Source organism: Chroicocephalus ridibundus, chromosome 1, assembly GCF_963924245.1.
Source record: "Chroicocephalus ridibundus chromosome 1, bChrRid1.1, whole genome shotgun sequence".
Classification (NCBI taxonomy): Eukaryota; Metazoa; Chordata; class Aves; order Charadriiformes; family Laridae; genus Chroicocephalus; species Chroicocephalus ridibundus.
This window is the reverse complement of record NC_086284.1, coordinates 20693452-20712082: the sequence shown is the minus strand read 5'-3', so window position 1 is coordinate 20712082 and position 18631 is coordinate 20693452. Positions and strand designations below refer to the sequence as shown.

The 18631-nt window shown below is 38.4% G+C and overlaps 1 protein-coding gene across 3 annotated transcripts in view; it reads right to left on the bottom strand.

Annotated features, from left to right (window-relative positions):
• Positions 1-4704: 4704 nt before the first annotated feature.
• Positions 4705-18631, bottom strand: part of ATM (ATM serine/threonine kinase) — a 75397-nt gene continuing 61470 nt past the window's right edge. For 2 of the 3 annotated variants that reach the window (XM_063330444.1, XM_063330435.1), the window contains exons 53-63: positions 17540-17678; positions 17085-17167; positions 15632-15772; positions 14547-14663; positions 12935-13084; positions 12064-12229; positions 10661-10747; positions 10468-10582; positions 8809-8872; positions 7999-8135; positions 4705-7872 (exon numbers count right to left, since the gene is read on the bottom strand). In XM_063330444.1, coding sequence (XP_063186514.1) covers positions 7689-7872; positions 7999-8135; positions 8809-8872; positions 10468-10582; positions 10661-10747; positions 12064-12229; positions 12935-13084; positions 14547-14663; positions 15632-15772; positions 17085-17167; positions 17540-17678 — 1383 coding nt within the window. In that variant the 3' untranslated portion in view covers positions 4705-7688. The remainder of the gene's footprint in view (positions 7873-7998; positions 8136-8808; positions 8873-10467; positions 10583-10660; positions 10748-12063; positions 12230-12934; positions 13085-14546; positions 14664-15631; positions 15773-17084; positions 17168-17539; positions 17679-18631) is intronic. The other variant, XM_063330452.1, reaches the window with a different exon arrangement.

Here is an 18631-nt window from a genome sequence, read left to right as displayed (position 1 = left end):
GGACAGTGGGAACTGTGCACACAGGGAGCACACAAGTTTACTTCCATGTTTTACATAAAGTAAAGCTGGTAATTTGGAACTGAATGATGACAGAACACTTTTGCTTTAAGCAATCATCGTATGTCCTGAGGAGAACCACGGTCTCAAAGGTCTGTGTTTATCTTGCCTTATTTAACGTCTACCTTAACACAATACCTCATGTATTGTCATTGATTTATGAGACCTTGTGTGTAAATGACAGAATTAAGATAAACAGATAAGAGATAATTATAAACAGATGTGTGTCACATGGAGATTTGCACCCATGGTGGTTTGCACAGACCTAAATAAATTGATTTAAAACTGGTTTTAATTACACCGGTATGACTGCTGTGTGCTGATAGGGCATCAGTTAGGCCTCAGTTTCTGTGTTTTGACATAGCCAAGGGGCTTTTAGTGTATATGATCTACTTACATATTATGCAATGTATAGGTGTGTTAACATACATTATCGACTGATTAAGGTAGTGAGGCAAGTCAAAAATTCAAAACAAAATCACAAGAGCCAGATTATCTTCTAATTTACACTTACATAATTGAAATTGTTTGATGTAATTTAGGACTCACACTGCTGTCTGGAAAAAATTTGGCCAGCAAACTGATTTTGTGAGAAATAATATATTTTTAACAATAGAGCAATACTAAGGAGAAGTTATTAAGCAAAAAAACAGAGGATTGATATCAGGTTATGTCTCATAATTACAGAAACTAGCTTGTTAGATGTGCAATCTTAGGGAAAGTTAATTATCTTCTATCTCCATTTTTGTAACAAATAGAACTGTCTCTAGCTTTGATATTATTTTTTTTAGTTTTAAGTAAGTGTTACAAGGATTCGTATAGATGAAGGTATAGGTAAAGATAGTGTAATTTTAATGATCTAAATTGTATCTTTACTTGCATTTCCACTCTTTCGTTTAGACTTCCAGTTTCTTAAGTCACAGCATAATCCATATGAATTGTCTCAGATTCCACACCATAACTCAGAAAGGACAGAAACTTTTACTCCCTTTCATGAAAAAGAAGCAGACTCCACATCAGGACTGGATGGGGAGGCGGTCAGTCTCTCCCAAATAACAGGCGATAGGAGAAGACAAAACAGCCTCAAGTTGCGCCAGGGGAGGTTTACACTGGATATTAGGAAAAAATTTTACACTGAAAGGGTTACCAAGCATTGGAACAGGCTGCCCAGGGAAGCAGTGGAATCGCCATCCCTGGAGGTATTTAAAGGGCGGGTAGATGTAGTGCTTAGGGACATGGTTTAGTGATGGTTTTTGTCAGAGTTAGGTTGATGGTTGGACTTGATGATCTGAAAGGTCCCTTCCAACCTAGACAATTCTATGATTCTGTGTAACGCCAGCTAGTTCACCTTTTCTCTGAGGTCCCAACAGGCTTTATCTCCTCAAACACTCCCAGATAACCTCACTTTACATGCAACGCAAGATTCAGTGTCATTTTAAAACAACAGCTGCAGATTGGTCTGCAACTGATCTGTAGTAGGTAGTTCAGAAACTGACCCAAAATCTCCTCCTAAAGCAATAAATGTACATGGTACCCAAAAGAACTCCAGAGAGGGATCCAGCCTTGGTGGAGGTGCAAATAGTCTGCTAGACAAAAAGGAAACACAAACCAATGTGAAGACACGCAGAGTGAGAGACACTGATGAGGTTGGTTAGATATTGCTTCATTTTTTATGTCTAATTGGAGTAATTGACTTAACTTTTAAATTTTAATTGACTAAGCTGATGTTACTTTCAAATTAAAGATTTGCATAATGTAAGAGTTATTTCAGATATCTTGGCAAACTTCGTGGAATGAAAATCTTGAGAGTACTGGTCTAGTGCTGAAGTGCGAACGACTTGAACACGGGTCAGGAGCACTCCAAGAGTTTCTCCTCCATGGAAGCATTTGGTTTGGAAACTGTCCATGGGAAGTGCTCATTTGAGCAAAGTCTCTCCTGTTGACAAGTGTAATCTACAACTTCCATGGCATGCTAGGGGCCTGGAAGCTGGACTGAAACCGTAACACTCTATCAAACAATGAGTGTGTTGATAAAATTCATGGTGTACTCCCTTGCTGGTAAGAAGTTAAATTCCCTTAAAGAACAGGATGGTGGGGCTGGAGGATATGTTGTGGAACCTACATACCACAAGCTTCAGCTACTGTACAACTATGTCAATTCAGATTGCCTTGTGGCTGACTGGCTGACTGTACATTTAATTATTGCTGGGCCAAAATGCAACGGTAGTGTTCAGTCAAAGGTAAGCTCAGGGGTACAATGACTGGAAGGCTTCTGGAAATTCATGGAATCATAGAATTCTTTTGGTTGGAAGTGTCATTCCAGGTAAGTCACGAGAGATGAATGAAGTACATGAAGTACAACTACCTTATTAATTGTTTCACAGAATCATAGAATGCTTTGGGTTGGAAAGGACCTTAAAGATCATCCAGTTTGTTTTACTGTAGTCTGAACTCTGCATGGAGCACTTCTGGATAGAGTTTCCACAGCCAGCATTCTCTGTACAGTGGCCGTAGAGGCCATAGAAACACCTACAACTAAATGTTTTGTCTTCTAGAAATAAAAATCTGTTTCTGTGGGAAATCTGAAGATCACAGATGCAGGTAGTTTGGGGAAAGTGTATGTGGAGGCAAAGCTGTTTTTCATATGGGAATCTGAACACTTTGGTGAGAATCTAACAGATCCTTATCTGGATGGGGAAAAAAATTACGTAATAGCAGGAGTCTACTCTCCCTTTATTTAGGTTATATACTGTATAAAAATACTGTAATTATTAATAAAAAGTGGGAAGCATAATGCTGTGTGTTCATATGAGGGACTGGTGAGAACTGAAAAGATTAAAGTTTCTTGGTGGAATTTTTTTTTTTTGTTGTTCAGATGGAAGTATTTTAAGCAGATACTTGACTAATACATATCTGCTTAAATAACGGAAGTGGAAAAACTACTTAACTGTCTCTTGTTAAATGATGCACCAAAATCACAACTGTCTCCACTCAGCTTAAGGAACTGCCATTTTGGCACTTCAGGTGCTGACATCTTGCACAGCATAAAGGAATTTTTCCAAATACTCAGAAATTAATCCTGCCCACCAGAAAAATCTATTCCAGGCATCACAGGCTGAAGAACTGAAGAACTTTTTCTGCTTGACAGTTGTCCAGGTTCCTATAAAACAAGTCCTAGCTGTGATGCAGAAGCAGTACTACATTTTAAGAAATGGCTTCATTCCTGCTATGCCACTTGTTGAATTTCCGGAACACAAAATTTCCAATCCATAAACTCAATTTTCACCGCTTTTGTGAAAGCAAATGTGGTGTGGGGATGCTAAACAGGGGCTTTGGGTGAACAGATCAAGATACTAAAAAAATTCCTGCAAGTAAAATGCGTGTTCTCTATGGCAGGGTTTTCCTGCGCATGTGGAGCAGTACTCTGGGAACAGTGAGCTGACTTAGCAATAATTAATATTAACAAATATTAAGCTAGTTGTAATCCAGAGGGACAGTCGAACAACATGTGCCCTGTGACTACAGACTGGAAAACTTCATTTTGCAGTAGTTAGAAAAGCATGCAGAGGCTCTCTCCTTCTCTCCCTCCACCCCTTCCTTCTCTCGCTCTCACATTCTTGATGTGTGAGCGTGTGAGGAGCATGCCCAGCACTGTTTAAGGTCCATTTTAATCACAGAAAAAAACACCCTGTCTTTGAAGAAAAATAGTACAGGGTCAAATTCTGCTAGTTAACAGACAATCTTCAAGAAGCAGAGTCAACCACCCCTGAGCACCCGCATTCTAACACTACTTCACCCTAGAAGCTGCAGGGAAGACTCAGCACCACATGGCTGAGGAATTTTTAAGAGGGGAGGACTTCTTCACAACTCAGTCCAAGAGGAGAAGTTTCTTCGAAGGGGGGGACCTTCTATAGGTAGTTGCATTTTCTCATAATCCTTTCTGCTTTGCATCCTGCACAGGCGGTACGCAGTAACTGGGGCAACCAAATGAGCTCAAGTCTGTTTTATGTTGTGTATTGTTTGGCAAAATGGGCGTGTAGAGAGGGAGGACCAGCTATGGATGCTGCCGCAGGACCTCTCCAGGGCAGGCAAGGGCGTAGTCGCTTTGCACCACATTTTTTGTGGACACACGTACAGTAGTGAGGGAAGAATGAGGGAGCGGGGAGAGCAGAAGCTGTGTGCGCCCTTAGAGATATTACTGACATTATCCACTGTGCAGCTCTGAATGAAAGCTGAAGTATAGGTGTTAAGTGCAGGACAGATGATGAGAGCGTGTGTTATGTGAACAACGCGTCAGTCTTCTCATACAATCAGGATGCAGGTAAGACCTTGAAATGTGTCGGGGAGAGAACCTAACCCCTCCCTAGCACACTTCCCAGCTTTCTCGCTGAGGCTTCACTCTTCAACCTACCTGCTGAAATGAATAATTTTATTTAATGTTAATATTTAAGTGTCATCATTAAGTGCTCGCATTAGGTAATCTCTCCCTGAGAGCTGTTTCAGGCTCTCTACCGGTTCCACAAGACAACACCACCGCCTTACTTTGGCTTTAAATTCACAGGGATGAAAGTAGCAGGAAAAATGTGTAGTGTCATCACTTACCAATCACACCACCAAATTCCCCAGGCAGACATTGGAATTGCCTGTTTACAAAGATATCTTTATTGACCCTTTTTTGTTGAAGCATTATCACTTGTGCAGATATGGAACAACAACATTAATGTATAATACCAATGTATAATAAGAGTGCATTAGCCCCTGAAGATACAAAGCCTAACATTTTAGTGCATTCAAAAACATTTAGCAGCAGTGATTACTTTTTAAAAACTCAAGAGTTTCATAGTAACATGGAATAGTGACCGAATTAATTCACAGTTACTGAGAAAATTATTATCGAGTGGTTTTATCTGTAAGAACAACAGAAGTTTCCAGATTTGTACTCACGAAGACTGACATCCTTGTTTTATTTGAATTGGATGTACCTCACCAGGTGGACAGTTTAATCTGATTCCCATTCACGGGACAGAGTTCCTCGCTGATGGAAAAGTTCAGTCAAGGTTTATCACTCAAATTGGTTTACCTGCTAACACTTCACTTTTTTTCAGTTCATACGCCTGAGGACATTTCTCCAACAGACATTTCACCAGAAAAAGCTAATTTCAAATAAATACGTTACTGTTTAAAAACTCTTCCCCATCTTACTAGATCACAGGCTCATTTTCCTTAGAAATTATCTTTTCTAAATGTAAATGTTTAAAATTGCTAAGATGCATTCCAAGAAATAAAATTAATGCTAAAGAAGCAACGTGACTCTCGTGTCTCACGTACTGACTCTCAGATGTCTCATGTATTTCTGGCGTCTCAAACACTAATCCACCTTACCATCAGTAGGAGCATTTATGACAAAACCATTGTTCAGAATTAAGCAGTATTTCCATCCAGATTTTATTTTTCTGTTATACAAGGAAAGTGTGTGTCTATCGATGATGCATTTTTGCAAACCATTCACTTCCTAACTTTGGCTTTTAAAAATTAAGGCATTACTGGAACAAAAAGAAAGCACAGTCTCTGATGGTTACTTTTTGGCTACACGAGCCTCTGCAGGGATGACAATTGTCTCAAGAATGTTACGTTGGCTGAACTCAGATCTCATTCTAACAGGATTGTGTCACATTGATTTTAATAGTTTTGGAGACTCCAAGGTTTGTTAATAATTCAAACTGTTTTCCTATGTTTGTCGGCTAACTGGTGTTTCACTGCTACAGGAGCATACAAGAATGGAAGCAGGTTTCAATTACATTTACAATTATTTGCATGCATTTTATTTGCGTTTCGTTCAGCTTGAACCATGAAAATGTATAGTCATTCAAAATACAGGCACTAAACACCAAGTTAACCGCATTGCAGAGGAATAATTAAATTATTTCCTCTGAAGTTAGACTTTCCTGAGACAATCTTACTAATATTAATGCTTCACCAGTTGCTCTGAGTTAAAAAGCTAAGCTGCAGCCCAGCATGATGAAAATAGTCCTTTCCAAGTAACTCATGAAGGACAGGATCTGCCCAGTGCTTTTATGCAATATTCATTTATATGATAGCTAGAGTTTTAAAGAACACAAAAAATGTCTAAAGAACTTCCTCTATAAGAAGCATGAGAAAAATTTCCAGAAATACCACCAGATGTTTTTAAGTCTATGCTTAGAAATAAAAATTCTTTAAGTGCTTTTTGTTCAGTCCTTTCCTACCTGCCACTCTGGAATTGCCTGGCAGGACTTTTCTCCTTTTCCTAAGTGTCACTTAAAATTCACATAGAGTGCGTGTGCTCTGGCAGTTAAGTTTCATTTTCAGAGAACAAATCACTGCATCCCTGGATGCGATTTTCCCCACAGAAAAGCCTGGATGCATTTTTGGTTCCAAGGATGAGCAGAAATTTATGTCAGCTTCATAAAAACATAATACAGAAGACTCATCTCGCCATGTTGACATTGACTTATAAAACAAAGATACAGCAATAAGAATTGTGGGAACACTATACAAATAAAAATCAGTGAAATGCTAATTAGAACAGGAATTCTTCACTTGCACCGCTGTAAAAATGCATAAAGTGTAAAATAAGATAATGTGAGAGTATGCCAAATTTTATTCATATATTTAAATATAAAGTTGATTTGAGAAGCTTTATTCAATATACCAGTGAGACTGTTATTTGAATGGATTCTCCTATTTGTATTTATTGACTATCCAATTACAGTAGGTCTTTTCACTGAAGAAAGAGCAATGTCTTCTGTAAAACCGTGTGCAATCAGAATGCGATTTTTGTGTTCAAAATACAACTGCAATTTTTCCAACAGGTGCTTCTACCAAACACAGAAGGAAATACTGTTTGCTTTAGTGGCATATCTGGTACGTTAAGCTTGATTGTATAGTTGGTCTTTTTTATCAAGGAAGTCTAAGCTACAAAAGCTAAATATTTCTTATCGTTTTATACTATTAAAGTAGTGGTATAAAAATAAAGTACCAACATAATTTCATTTACAAGAGGAAAAAAAGCAGCCATGTTATACTTGGCTCAAAGTCCCTATCTAGTGTGCATTCAACTAAGCTAAAAAAAACCTGACCCCAAGAACCCTCAGTTCATTAAACATGAGATTCTCTGGTTTTCTTTTATATTCTCTGTAGCATTATCTTTAAAGTATAACCCCTTTTTGAAATGCACTTTAGCTAGTTATTTCATGACTCCTGGTTTTCAGATCATCCATTCTACATGCTCACATTACCATACAGAATTGTTATATACAAGATTCCGGCTATTTAACGTATACACAAAAGTGATGGATCTCAGGCTTTAAGAATGTAACGCATCCACTATGCCCAAGAAGTCCTTGCAGGTCACAAGGAACACCAAAGCACTGGTTGGTGTTTACTGTACAGCGAACAGTATAAAAAAAAGTTTTCTTGGTAACAGATTATTAAAAAAAAACAAACCCAAAACATCCACCAAGCACTAATACATATAAGCCTTCACAGTTGCTCCTGATACAAGTTTTAATTGTGAAATACCAATTTGAAATGTTAAGATACTTGCAGCATAAAAACGCATTTCTTCTAAAAAACTGCTGGGTCCTTCCAAGTCAGACCCAAGCTTTCCAGCCAGGAAAGAGTCTGCTCAGATTTTTCGGGTCCATGGCCTGCTGTATGAGGAGGTTCACCTGCCCTCCCACGCTGAGCACCGTTCCCTCCTCAACACCTTTCAGCTTCTCCTGAAGTCTCATCAGAACACGCTCAGCCACTTTGTTAAAACTCTGGTCATCACTGCTGGCAGAATAACAAAAGAAAAAGAGGTGCACTAGGCACGGATGCTCAACAACACGAGCAACATCCAGTAAGAAAACCGTAAAGCAAGGCAACAGAACAGTAGGCAGTAAGAAAAAAATCTCACACCTGGCTTTTCTTTTACATTCTTGTGGGTCAGCATGGAGCGAAGAGCTTATGTCAGCCTCGTCCTCCGGTCTCTGCTGCAAATACAAAGCTTTCAAGGGGTTCATGGTCCAGTCAAAAAGCGGATCATAGAGCAGCACCTACACAGTGAGAAAACAAACCCCTCTATTTAATGTAAACTGGTAATCACAGCTAGTCCAGTGCCCTGGCAGGAAGGGAAACACTCGGTTGGTTATGCTCACGCTAACCACAATATTAAGAGGTTTGGTGGTTTTTTAAAATCCAGTAGAATTGGGCTAAATTCCTTAGTAGACAATCCAACAATAAAACTGCGTCCGATCATTTGCAGGTGTTTGTGTGGTTCCTACTTCACTGGGTTTTGCCGCTGAGTACCATCTCCGCTATGAGGTCAGTTTTTAATACGCTTCTAGGCACATCATTTTATTTTTAATGCATAGTGTAAGCTGCTTTTAAAAGTCAGTTTAATTCTCATCTTTGTGACTTACGCAGAGAGAATTTAATTCAATGGGCACTACTCACGCGAGGAATGTTGCGCTACAGCTAGGAGCGTTTAGATACTGAAGAGGGGAAACTGCATACGCCTGAAACGAATAGTTCCCGTGCAAAATGCAAACTGGTCTTGATTTTATTGAAGATTACAGGAATTAAGAAATCCGACCAACACTACTAAACTAAAATCGAACAAAAAACCCCCTACAAGAATATTTGGTATAGTAACGCATACAAAGACAAAGACAAGAAACTGAAGACATTCTGGCAGGTTACTGTCAGAAAGAATGAAAAAATGCTTACCTCTACAATAGTCAGCAAAGCTTCTTGAGAATTTCTCATAACAGCCATTGTTTTCTCACAGCATCTAGAAAATATTTTACTGTATTTTTAGGTTCTTTTCAGTAAAATGGAATGGTATTTTCATCATTTAAATAATGGATATTTGTACCCTCCTTAAAGGCCAATTTCTAACAACTGACTAACCTCCCTGACGTTTCCATTTTTGAAAAAATAAATGGAGACATTTAGAAATGTAAGACCAGAAGGAGACTGGATAGTTCACTGATTATATTCCCTATGGGAAGGATACGACCCGTTTCACTGTCTGAAATGTCTCTAGATGCAGAATTAACCACTGAGTTAACACTTGACTGTTAACTGCCCCGATGGCAGAATTGCCTGGCCGGATGAAAACGCGTGTGCCAGAGGAGCTTGGCAACACGTCGGAGGATCTCGGTAGGGTTCCTGAACATGGACCGAGCAGATCCAGTAGCCAGAGACATGAAGCTATTTCAGAAATCTCCTCAATGAGTGTAGAAGCAGGAATTGCTACCTACATTCACTCCCAAGTAAACTAAGCTCATGGAAGGAACATGAAACTTTCCTTATGGGACAGGTACTCCAGTGAAAGAGGGATTAGGCCTCCTGCCTAGTTCAGGATGAGAACACACACAACAAAGCTAACTATGCTCACACCCAACCCTGAGATGACTTGTTTATGCACTTACACCTGTACTGTTAATTACAAGTCAGTCTGGCTGAGGCAGAAACAGTATCTGCACCAGGTACCTTTTATACTGTATTTGCGTCACCTGGAGTCAAACAATTAATGTTTTTCTGTATCATGAGACAGAAGTTTCAGAAGCAACACGAAACTGAATTTGACAGCATCGTGTTTAGAACCGAAGTGGCAGTGACTGTTCCTTCACAGGACAAAGGCACATCAGGAACCACTTATTAATTGCTACCTTAGAAAGACAACACTTAAACTATGTCCTTTTTTAAAGACATGGAAGTTGGGGTTTGCAAGCACTACGTTAACGAACTTCATGGAAGTCCTGAAGGAGAGAAGTGTCCTGCTTTTTAGGGCTCTCTTGGGTCATTCACAGGACATAGGATGGAGGCTGACAGAAACTCAGCCCTTTGGGGATTTTTCTGTTTTGCAGCTCAAATCTGTTGTCGGGTTTATATTTTGCACTTGCAAAGTAATATCAAATATATGATCCAAAAGAGGAAAAAGACTTCAAGTTACTTACATAAAACTGAACAGAAATAAAAGACAGAACAAAATGGTTCGAAAAAACTTAATAGCTCTGAATATATAGTATAGCTCTGAAAGAAATACGTAATTCTGAAAGAAAAAAAATCCATCCGTCTAAATCAAGGGATGAAATTTAGCTGTGGAGCCTCTGGAAGCACTGAGCCATCCCGGAATTCCACAAGAGGGTGACAATAACCCATAAGTTAGTGAAGAATATGAAAAGCTGGGCAACGACAATGAACTTGTAATTAGTTATATAAATAAGAGCATATGAGTTAAAAGGACAGCATTTATGTTTGGATATTATCAACAGAAATCCGAGTCTCCTCTCAAGCATCAGAACTATTTAACGTACAGCAATCATAATGCCGGAAGTACCCCACTGCCTCCTTAGCCCTGTGCAGCGTAGGAGCGCTTACCTTCTGAAGACTCCTTCCACGCCAGTGATACCCATTCCATCCACGATGTCCCTGGTTAATCGAAATGGAACAGTCTCTGGCGTGGGAAGGATTTTGCCTTGCTCAAAAGCAACCCCTAAATGACAGGATAATAAATGTTTTTAAAAATGTTGAAGTGAAGAAAAATTAAGGTTCTCTTGCCTGTTCCACTTACCCAGATCTATATGCACTAGTTCTGCAGTTTGCTCATCTATCAAGATATTCTGAACGTGTCTGTCTCCGAGCCCAAGAATGTAGCCAACTAAAACAAAAAGGCAAGTGTTGAAACCATACTTACATGCCATAAAAACCAGGAAAAATTTAACGAAGAGAAGATTATTAGTGTAATATGTGCAAACAAATTAGAAGTGAGAACATTTCTTCCCCTGTGTATGCATATTAATCCAGTAAAGAGCAAGTGCCTTTCCACAAATCCAAAGAGAAAAGATTAACTGAATGCAATTGCAAAAAGCTTATTCTCATACAACCGTGTATTGTTTTATCTACCCCACAGACTTCTTGCCCATTTCTCTCTGTAGATAGGTTAAGCAAACAATTTCATAGCTTTCAAAAAAAAAAAAAAAGATAAAATGCAACTGCATAATAAAATTAGTGTTTGTTATTACTACTATTTTTAAGAAAACTGTTTAACTCACAGTATCGTGTAATCCAGAAAACGGGACTGGACATAATTCAGTCCATAGTTCACCTGGGGCAGCTCAACTACACCTAAATAGTTCCTGAGTGATTCTTGTCTGAGTCAGTTTTAAAAATCAGTGCGTTACTGTCATTATTGTAGAAAGCCTCTGAACTGGATCTCCCTTGCTGCAATTGACACCTGTTAGCGTTTTTCTATTAGCTGATGGACATGGATAGCGGTAGTACTCCTACAAAATCTTTCATCTGAATTCTGCTAAACTGTAAATGTACTTAATTTTTTTTTCTGTCAAAAAAGGGAGTGTATAAACAACATGTTCACAACGCGGCAGCAGGGTTGGCCATTCTATGATCTAAAATAGGACCTACTGCAATGTATACAATCTACTGTCAAATATCTTCCAGAGGCTCAAGACAGAACTGAGTCATCCAAAGAAAATCCACAATCCAACTACATATATTTCCTTATTAAGACAGAAAAATCAAAGGAAGAATGCCAGAGTTTAAATAACCGTTTCAGCCATGGCTAATAATGCCACTACAAAGAAAGCAAAAGATTAAGCTTTTCAACTCAGTTAAAACTTTTGACGCTACACATGAAATGAATAAATGTTGAATCAAACCAACAGAATTAGTCAGGCAGAAACTTTAAAAAAATCTACCAGAACCTAAAAATACAAACCACTATATAAAACAAAGAAACACAGAATTTCATCCTATCTTTGTACTGCAGAAAGGAGGATGGGGAGGAATGAATCAGAAATCTTAATTACAAAAATAATGCTGGTGTTCTTGCTGGCATTTTTTGCCCTTTACTCCCCCTTTTCTGACATGTGATAAAAGCAGAATAGCCATTAGTTCTGAAATGGTATAAACTCTTTGTTTATAATCTAAAAAGCCAATGTTAATAACATATAATACCTATAGAAGATGTAGCCACACTGCGAGTATATGCCAATCGTTTTTCAAACCACACAGCTGGATCCAGGAATTTTTCCATGCAGAAATAACGAAACACAGGTTGGAAATTCTCGCAGACTTTCATGAAGATGTTGTATTTCTCTTCAAAATGTTTCTTTTGTGCATCCTTTAAACACATAAGAAATGTTTTCCCCGTGATTGACTGCTTTGGAAAGAAATTACCTCTTTCTTGGAAAGAAATACATTCCTCCTTTACCCCATCAAATACTGTTCTCGCTCCTTTCTCTCTCTGAGCTATGAATTGATGTCTTTTTTACAGCAATCATTAATGCACCTATTTACTAAACAATTCTATTTTCATACACAACTCATGGCTACATGGAAAAACCACACTCCTATTTCTTCGGTTCAGCAGGTGTATGTATTTTATACGCCTTTGTACAGGTAAATGCATCTTGTTGGGAGATACTTCCCCTCGCAGTCTGTGCTGGTACCTTTGCTTATCTGATGGCTCCATGTCACTGTCAGAAAGTCATTCTCACTCATTCACACGCAAGAGCTGCACAAAGCCAAAATTAAATATACTTTCATCCTGTTAATACTATACAGATTTAAAAGGAAAGAATCTCTTGCACAATCATGGCTACATAAAGTAACAGGTAAACCCGTTTGCAATTTTCTAAACGTATGGTGAGATGGTTTGTGGAACTCAACTAAAAGTCTGAAGATCTATTAATTCCATGCCACTGGTCAGATTCATTATTATATACTAGAAGTATCATATGTAATTCTCTGTAAATTCCGCCCCCCTCCCCCCAGTAAAGAACATAAGCTAGCTATTTATTTTTTTTTTTAGTTATTTTTGACTCACCATCATGATTTTCTGACACTCATAGCTGGAGTAATCTTTTGGCCTGTATCTCTTGTGAGCTCCCTCTTCGACGTTGACCAGGAACTCCCCAATGGGAGTTGTTCCCGAGCACCACTCGAGAACGCCGCTTCTCTGAGAAAGGGGAACCACCTGTAAGAACAAACCCAGCGCTGCGTGGGGGAAGGTTATACACACACAACGATGAACGTGCGTCCTGCAGATCAGGGATGCATATCTGTGTTTGTTCAAAAAGACGTAAGACCAAACCATCCAGCTGACCACAATATTTGTTTTAAATACAAATGTATATATACATAAAATACACTCATGGTTTTTCTACCAAATAATTGCAATTTTTTTCATAGCCCAGAGAACCTTCCACTACATACTTCAGTACAACTTAATGATTCCACTCAATTTGCACGTTTGTATCCGTATTCTGGATGAGCTGTGATTGGCAACAGCTTGCTATGCTTGAATGGGATAATACAAGCATTGTGCGAATTGCATGGACAAGTAAAATTTGGAACATGGTACATGGAACATGGCAGCTGCGTGAACATATTAGGCTTGTCTTAGTCTGCTTCTCACCCTAGGGAACAGTTACTCACTTTGAAACGGGGGGCACTCGTTCCCTCAATTGCTGTAGTAGACAGAACTGGCCAGACCGAACGACCTCCTGCCCTCAGAGAAATAGCTACTGCCTATTTCCTTCAACTTCCTTTTCTTAGGAAAGTCTCTGTATCTCATAATGCAACCCCCGTTCTCTTTTCCCCTGCACTCATTCCTTTTTACACATAAAAACCCCTCAGTCATCATTGAAAATTATTAAAAAAGTGTGACTAACTCCACCTGTGAATTCTTAAAACTAGGCTAGCAATTCAGATTAGCTCCTTTAGAGATTCCAGAGCGCACGTTTCTCATTTGTCAAGGACAAGTACTTTTACTTAGAGAGTACTTATTCAGAACCCACCGTCACAGCTATTATTATAATCCCAAGCACATAAAAAGGAAGGAGGAGGGTAAAAGTCCTGTTCAAATACATTTTCTGCATTCACAATAAGAATTTCTTGTTGCATTTCCAATTCCAACAAAAACAGTTCCGCGATTCAAATTCTGCATCAACAGACCCTAGATGGGACTTAGGTGCTCCTAGATGGAACAGACTACTAGATGGGACTGGATTCAACTGTAAGGAATACTGCAAGACTAAAGTTAATTATTAATTAATTAAGGAATATCGCAAGTCTAAAATTAATGAGAACTGATAAACGAACTTGTATGCTCAAGTTTAATGACTAGCAACTTACAATTCAAGGACAGTGCACGACTTCATTTATAAGTTCACCTTAAGAAAGAACTGAAGAGTAAACATTTATTTGGCATCAGAATTTTTTAAGGATTTGGAAAAAATTAAATTGTAATAATTGTTGTAATTGTAATAATTAAATTGTATTAATTGTTTATTCCATACTTTAAGGAGCAGTGACTATTTTAAGAACACAGAAATAAACACACTTTTATATTGTCTTTGGGTTAAAAAGAGGAGAATGGGGAAATATGCTTTATCAGTAGTATTGATCCCTCTGCTGCAGCAGCTCTTTGGGGTTACCTTGTATCTTCGGATAGTTAATTTTCTCTTTCGTGTTTCAGTGTTTTGCTGGAGCAATGTATTGCACATCTGGAAAACCTGCTGCATAACAGCATCTTGTCTCAGGTCATCACGCCCCTTTAGCATAGACAGAAAAAGCAGTTAAAGAACACTTCTCAGCATCCAACCTCTTGTTCATCAACTTTAAAAAATATATTTAAAAATTCCACAAAACACAAATTATTCTTCCACAATAATCACCTGTAATAAAATGTAATTAACAATTGGGTTTTCTCTGTATTTGGTTTTCTAACAGTGGTCAGCTGTTTAAGCAGAACCATCATTAACTTAAATCATCACCTTTTTCTTCTTTTTTTTGACAAATGTTATTTGATTAAGGTTTCAGTCAACCTACACGCCTCATGGTCCTCTTTTAAAATACAGATGTTTCATTCACCATATTTAGTGACCCAGCATGCAGATGAAGCAGCATCAGTTGGTACTGCAGTTCTGATCATTGGATGCAGATCTAGTGATTCATGCTTCTCTTTAAAACTTTCAAAACTACCCCAATACTTAACAGCAGAACAGAATTCTCCCAGCAGCTACTGAATGTTTACATTCAAAGACAGACAGAATGAAATCAGTTGAAGAGAAATAAATTTTTTTTTAGAGATTTGTGTTTCTGTGTGCATGGTTTTGATTGTCTCTGAATTGTAATTCTTTTTGTATGGGGAAGCAAGAAAAAAGGAGGTATTTAACACAAACTGTTGATGGCTTTTATTTGCTGTACACTCCAGGTCACTAGTTGAGACATAACCACGCAAGGCGCAGGTCTGGTAGTTGTCAAGTAAGCTACTGTATTTTACATGCATTGCTGAAAAATAATTACAAAAATATTTAATACTATTACTTACTATTATATTATTTATATTATATTACTTACTATTACTTTGTAATTTCTTTTATTAAAGCATTCCTGAACTGAGAAAACTTACTCTGCTCATGGTATAGAAATGATACATGAGAAAACTGATATGAGAACTTAAAAAAAAAATTCCAAGACGCCAAGTCTCTGAGATGTCACCACAACTGACAGAACCCACCTTAACCAGCTGCCTCCTTTCTTTACCATCTGATCCTACACAATCTATTATTTTAGGCAGATTCAGGCCTCCTGCTAAGCGAAATTCTGGTTTAAAAGACTGTATTGTCACCAAATTTTCATATTGTCCTGTGGGATCCACCTGAAATAATAAAGAAGTTTAAAATTAATATAAATGTTAGCTCCGCTTCACTCGGAGAAAGTGGTAATGAGTTGTTTGCAAACCTTGTTTGCTAGTATGCTAAACAGTAATATAAGCATTCCATCACTTACAAGGATAACACCCACAAAGGCTACAAAAATACATGGTGAGCAAAGGAGTGAGTTTGATTCCTTCTTGTTCATCTCACTGGTTGAGGAGACATGGTGCTGCAGAATTCCACTAAACAAGGCCTGACACCATTTCAGCCTCTCCCAATGAGCATTCTCCCAAGAAAACGTCCATGTACGGTTGGGGGGCATTAGGCTTACATTAGGCTGCAAACGGACCCAACCTACAATCCTAAAACTGTTGCAATCTACAGGTTCTGTATCTTCAGCCATCCTCCACGTCCTTGTGCCACAAAGCAACCCTACACACTCAGCTGTAAGGAAATATCACTCCAGCTGTTTACATCACAGACCTCCAGCTATTCCAGATAGTTTGTACTGGAGAAGAAGAAAGGCAAAGAAAAGGACAATCAAGTTGTACAAAGGAGCAACACCTGGGGCCAACAGGAGCCTACAAACAAGTGCTATTTAGCGTGGGTTGCAGTTTCTAGCCTCTGAAGTCTAATGGCATAAAACAGTCCCTTGGCTTGTTTTATTCAGCTTTATAGACATAGCCTGAGGGACTTAAACACAGGGAAGTTTGGTTTCATAACATTTAAATTTTAGGTAGCTGGCCCAAAAAGCAACTCCACACTCCTGAAACTGGTAAGTTTCCCAGGTAGAATGTGTGGCATCTGAGAATGAGAGACTATGCACCCATCCAATCAACCACTCATGCTAATGAGAATGGATCATTCACCTTTACCGAATGGTAAAAACAGACAAGCTTGCCATTCAGGAAGAGCAGAAGAGGCATATCTATTAATTCTCACACCTTTCTGGACAGTTTCTCCCTGAAACTCTGAGCTAGCACCTACAAAATAGGAGATTCAGATTCCCAAATCCTCCCTGTGATTTAGGTGACTCATCATTCCCTTTGACAATGAAAGGCTAGTCAGCGCTAACAGTGGCAAAGCCATCTTCATACAATACGCCACAATCCAGCAAATACTTGGGGTCAAGGTTATCTAAAGCCTAAGGAAGCTATCTCATCCTGCATCTCCCACCTGACAGGAAAGCACCCCTGGTAGGCTGACCTGTAAACAACATGGGAATTTGATGAACAGATATATGCCCTGACTGCAAATTTGAAGTTGATTCTATGATTTGATACTATAGTCCATACTTATTTTAAATTCAGTCACCTTAATTTCCATGGTGGGAACAACAACATCCTTCAAGTTCTTCAGTTTAATAATTGGCTGGTCAGCTGGAATACTTACTCCTCCTGTAATTAAAAGGAATTAATATTTTTAAATTCAGAACCGTAAACATAGATCAAAGTTCAAAAAAAACAGCTTACGTTGCTTTTGGGACCCAAAACCTCACTGCATACTTCTGTAGAGCTGATGAAGATGACCAGAGGACAACTGGAGTTTCATGCTCAGAAGGTCTGAACCTTATAGTGCAAGTAATTACTATGACTTTTAATCCAGACTCAGTTCTACATTTATCAAAAATAGGACACAGTGCTAGCACAGAATCTCTTTTAACTAAATATCAGCATTTAGAAATATACTTTTTAATCCAAGAAAATAAAATACATAAAATCCAAAAAACCGAAATGCATTAAAACAAAAATAATTTTTCCAAGACTTACTTCTTTGAGATTTCCACGGACTAGCATCTAGATTTGCTAATGTGATGTACGCATCACAAAGTGCTTCAACGCCTCTAACCATACAAGCTCTCCTGTTTCTTACGATATTGATTATGTTGCTAGCAGCCTTCATTCTGTCCTAAAAAACTCCAACAGAATACAAATATTAGATCTTGCAAACTACACCTTGTAAGATTAAAGATGCATCATAACATGCACGACTGAGTAAGTACGACTGAGACACATCCTGTGAAAACAGAGAAAACTGCAGTAACGGACAGCCCTTTGTGATACAAACAGAAATAATGTGAAGAGAAGTTTTGTGTTGTCTAATCTGAGATAAAGAGTAAAGTAAAATATTATTTGGGATGGAGAGGGACCAAATCTGTCCAGGCAAAGTGCAAAAATTCTTCAGAAAAAGGGACAGGCAGTTTTGGATGTTCTTCCACCACTTTCCTGCTTCCGATATTTCCTCCCAGCTGAAGAAAAAGCCTGTATGCAAAAGGCAAAAATCTGACCATGCGTCCCTTCTGTGCCTAACTCTGTGAGGCTTAGCTGAGTTCAGCATAATCCTACTCCTAACGGTGGGGCCACAGAAGAACTGCAAATCTGAGAGAAAGGAGAAAAAAAGCCACGTAAAAATGTGGTGAAAAATTGTATTAGTGTGGGGGGTAGGAGGGTAATGACAAACTCTGCCAGGCCTATAGTGATGGGGGAAAGAAGAGGCATTAATCTAGATATGAGATGATTCCAAAAACAGCTTCCAATAAAAATTAAGCAATAACAAAATTAACATGAAGCCACAGTTCAGTACTACCCATCATCATGGCTTTTGACATATAGAGGTCATATAAAGGAACACAAGATATACTGCACAAATACTTAGATAGAACAGATGATATTACTCAAAGAAGAAAAAATACTCAACTCAGTATGTAATTTTAACAACAAACCCACTCGAGTCTTTTTGTTGCATCTAAAATGCCTTTTACAGAATCCCACATCAAGGATATTTATCACAAAACTCTTTGCAATAATTGGGGCTATTTGTTGCAGGAAGCATTAACCACGTTTTGTTCAACCCCATAATTA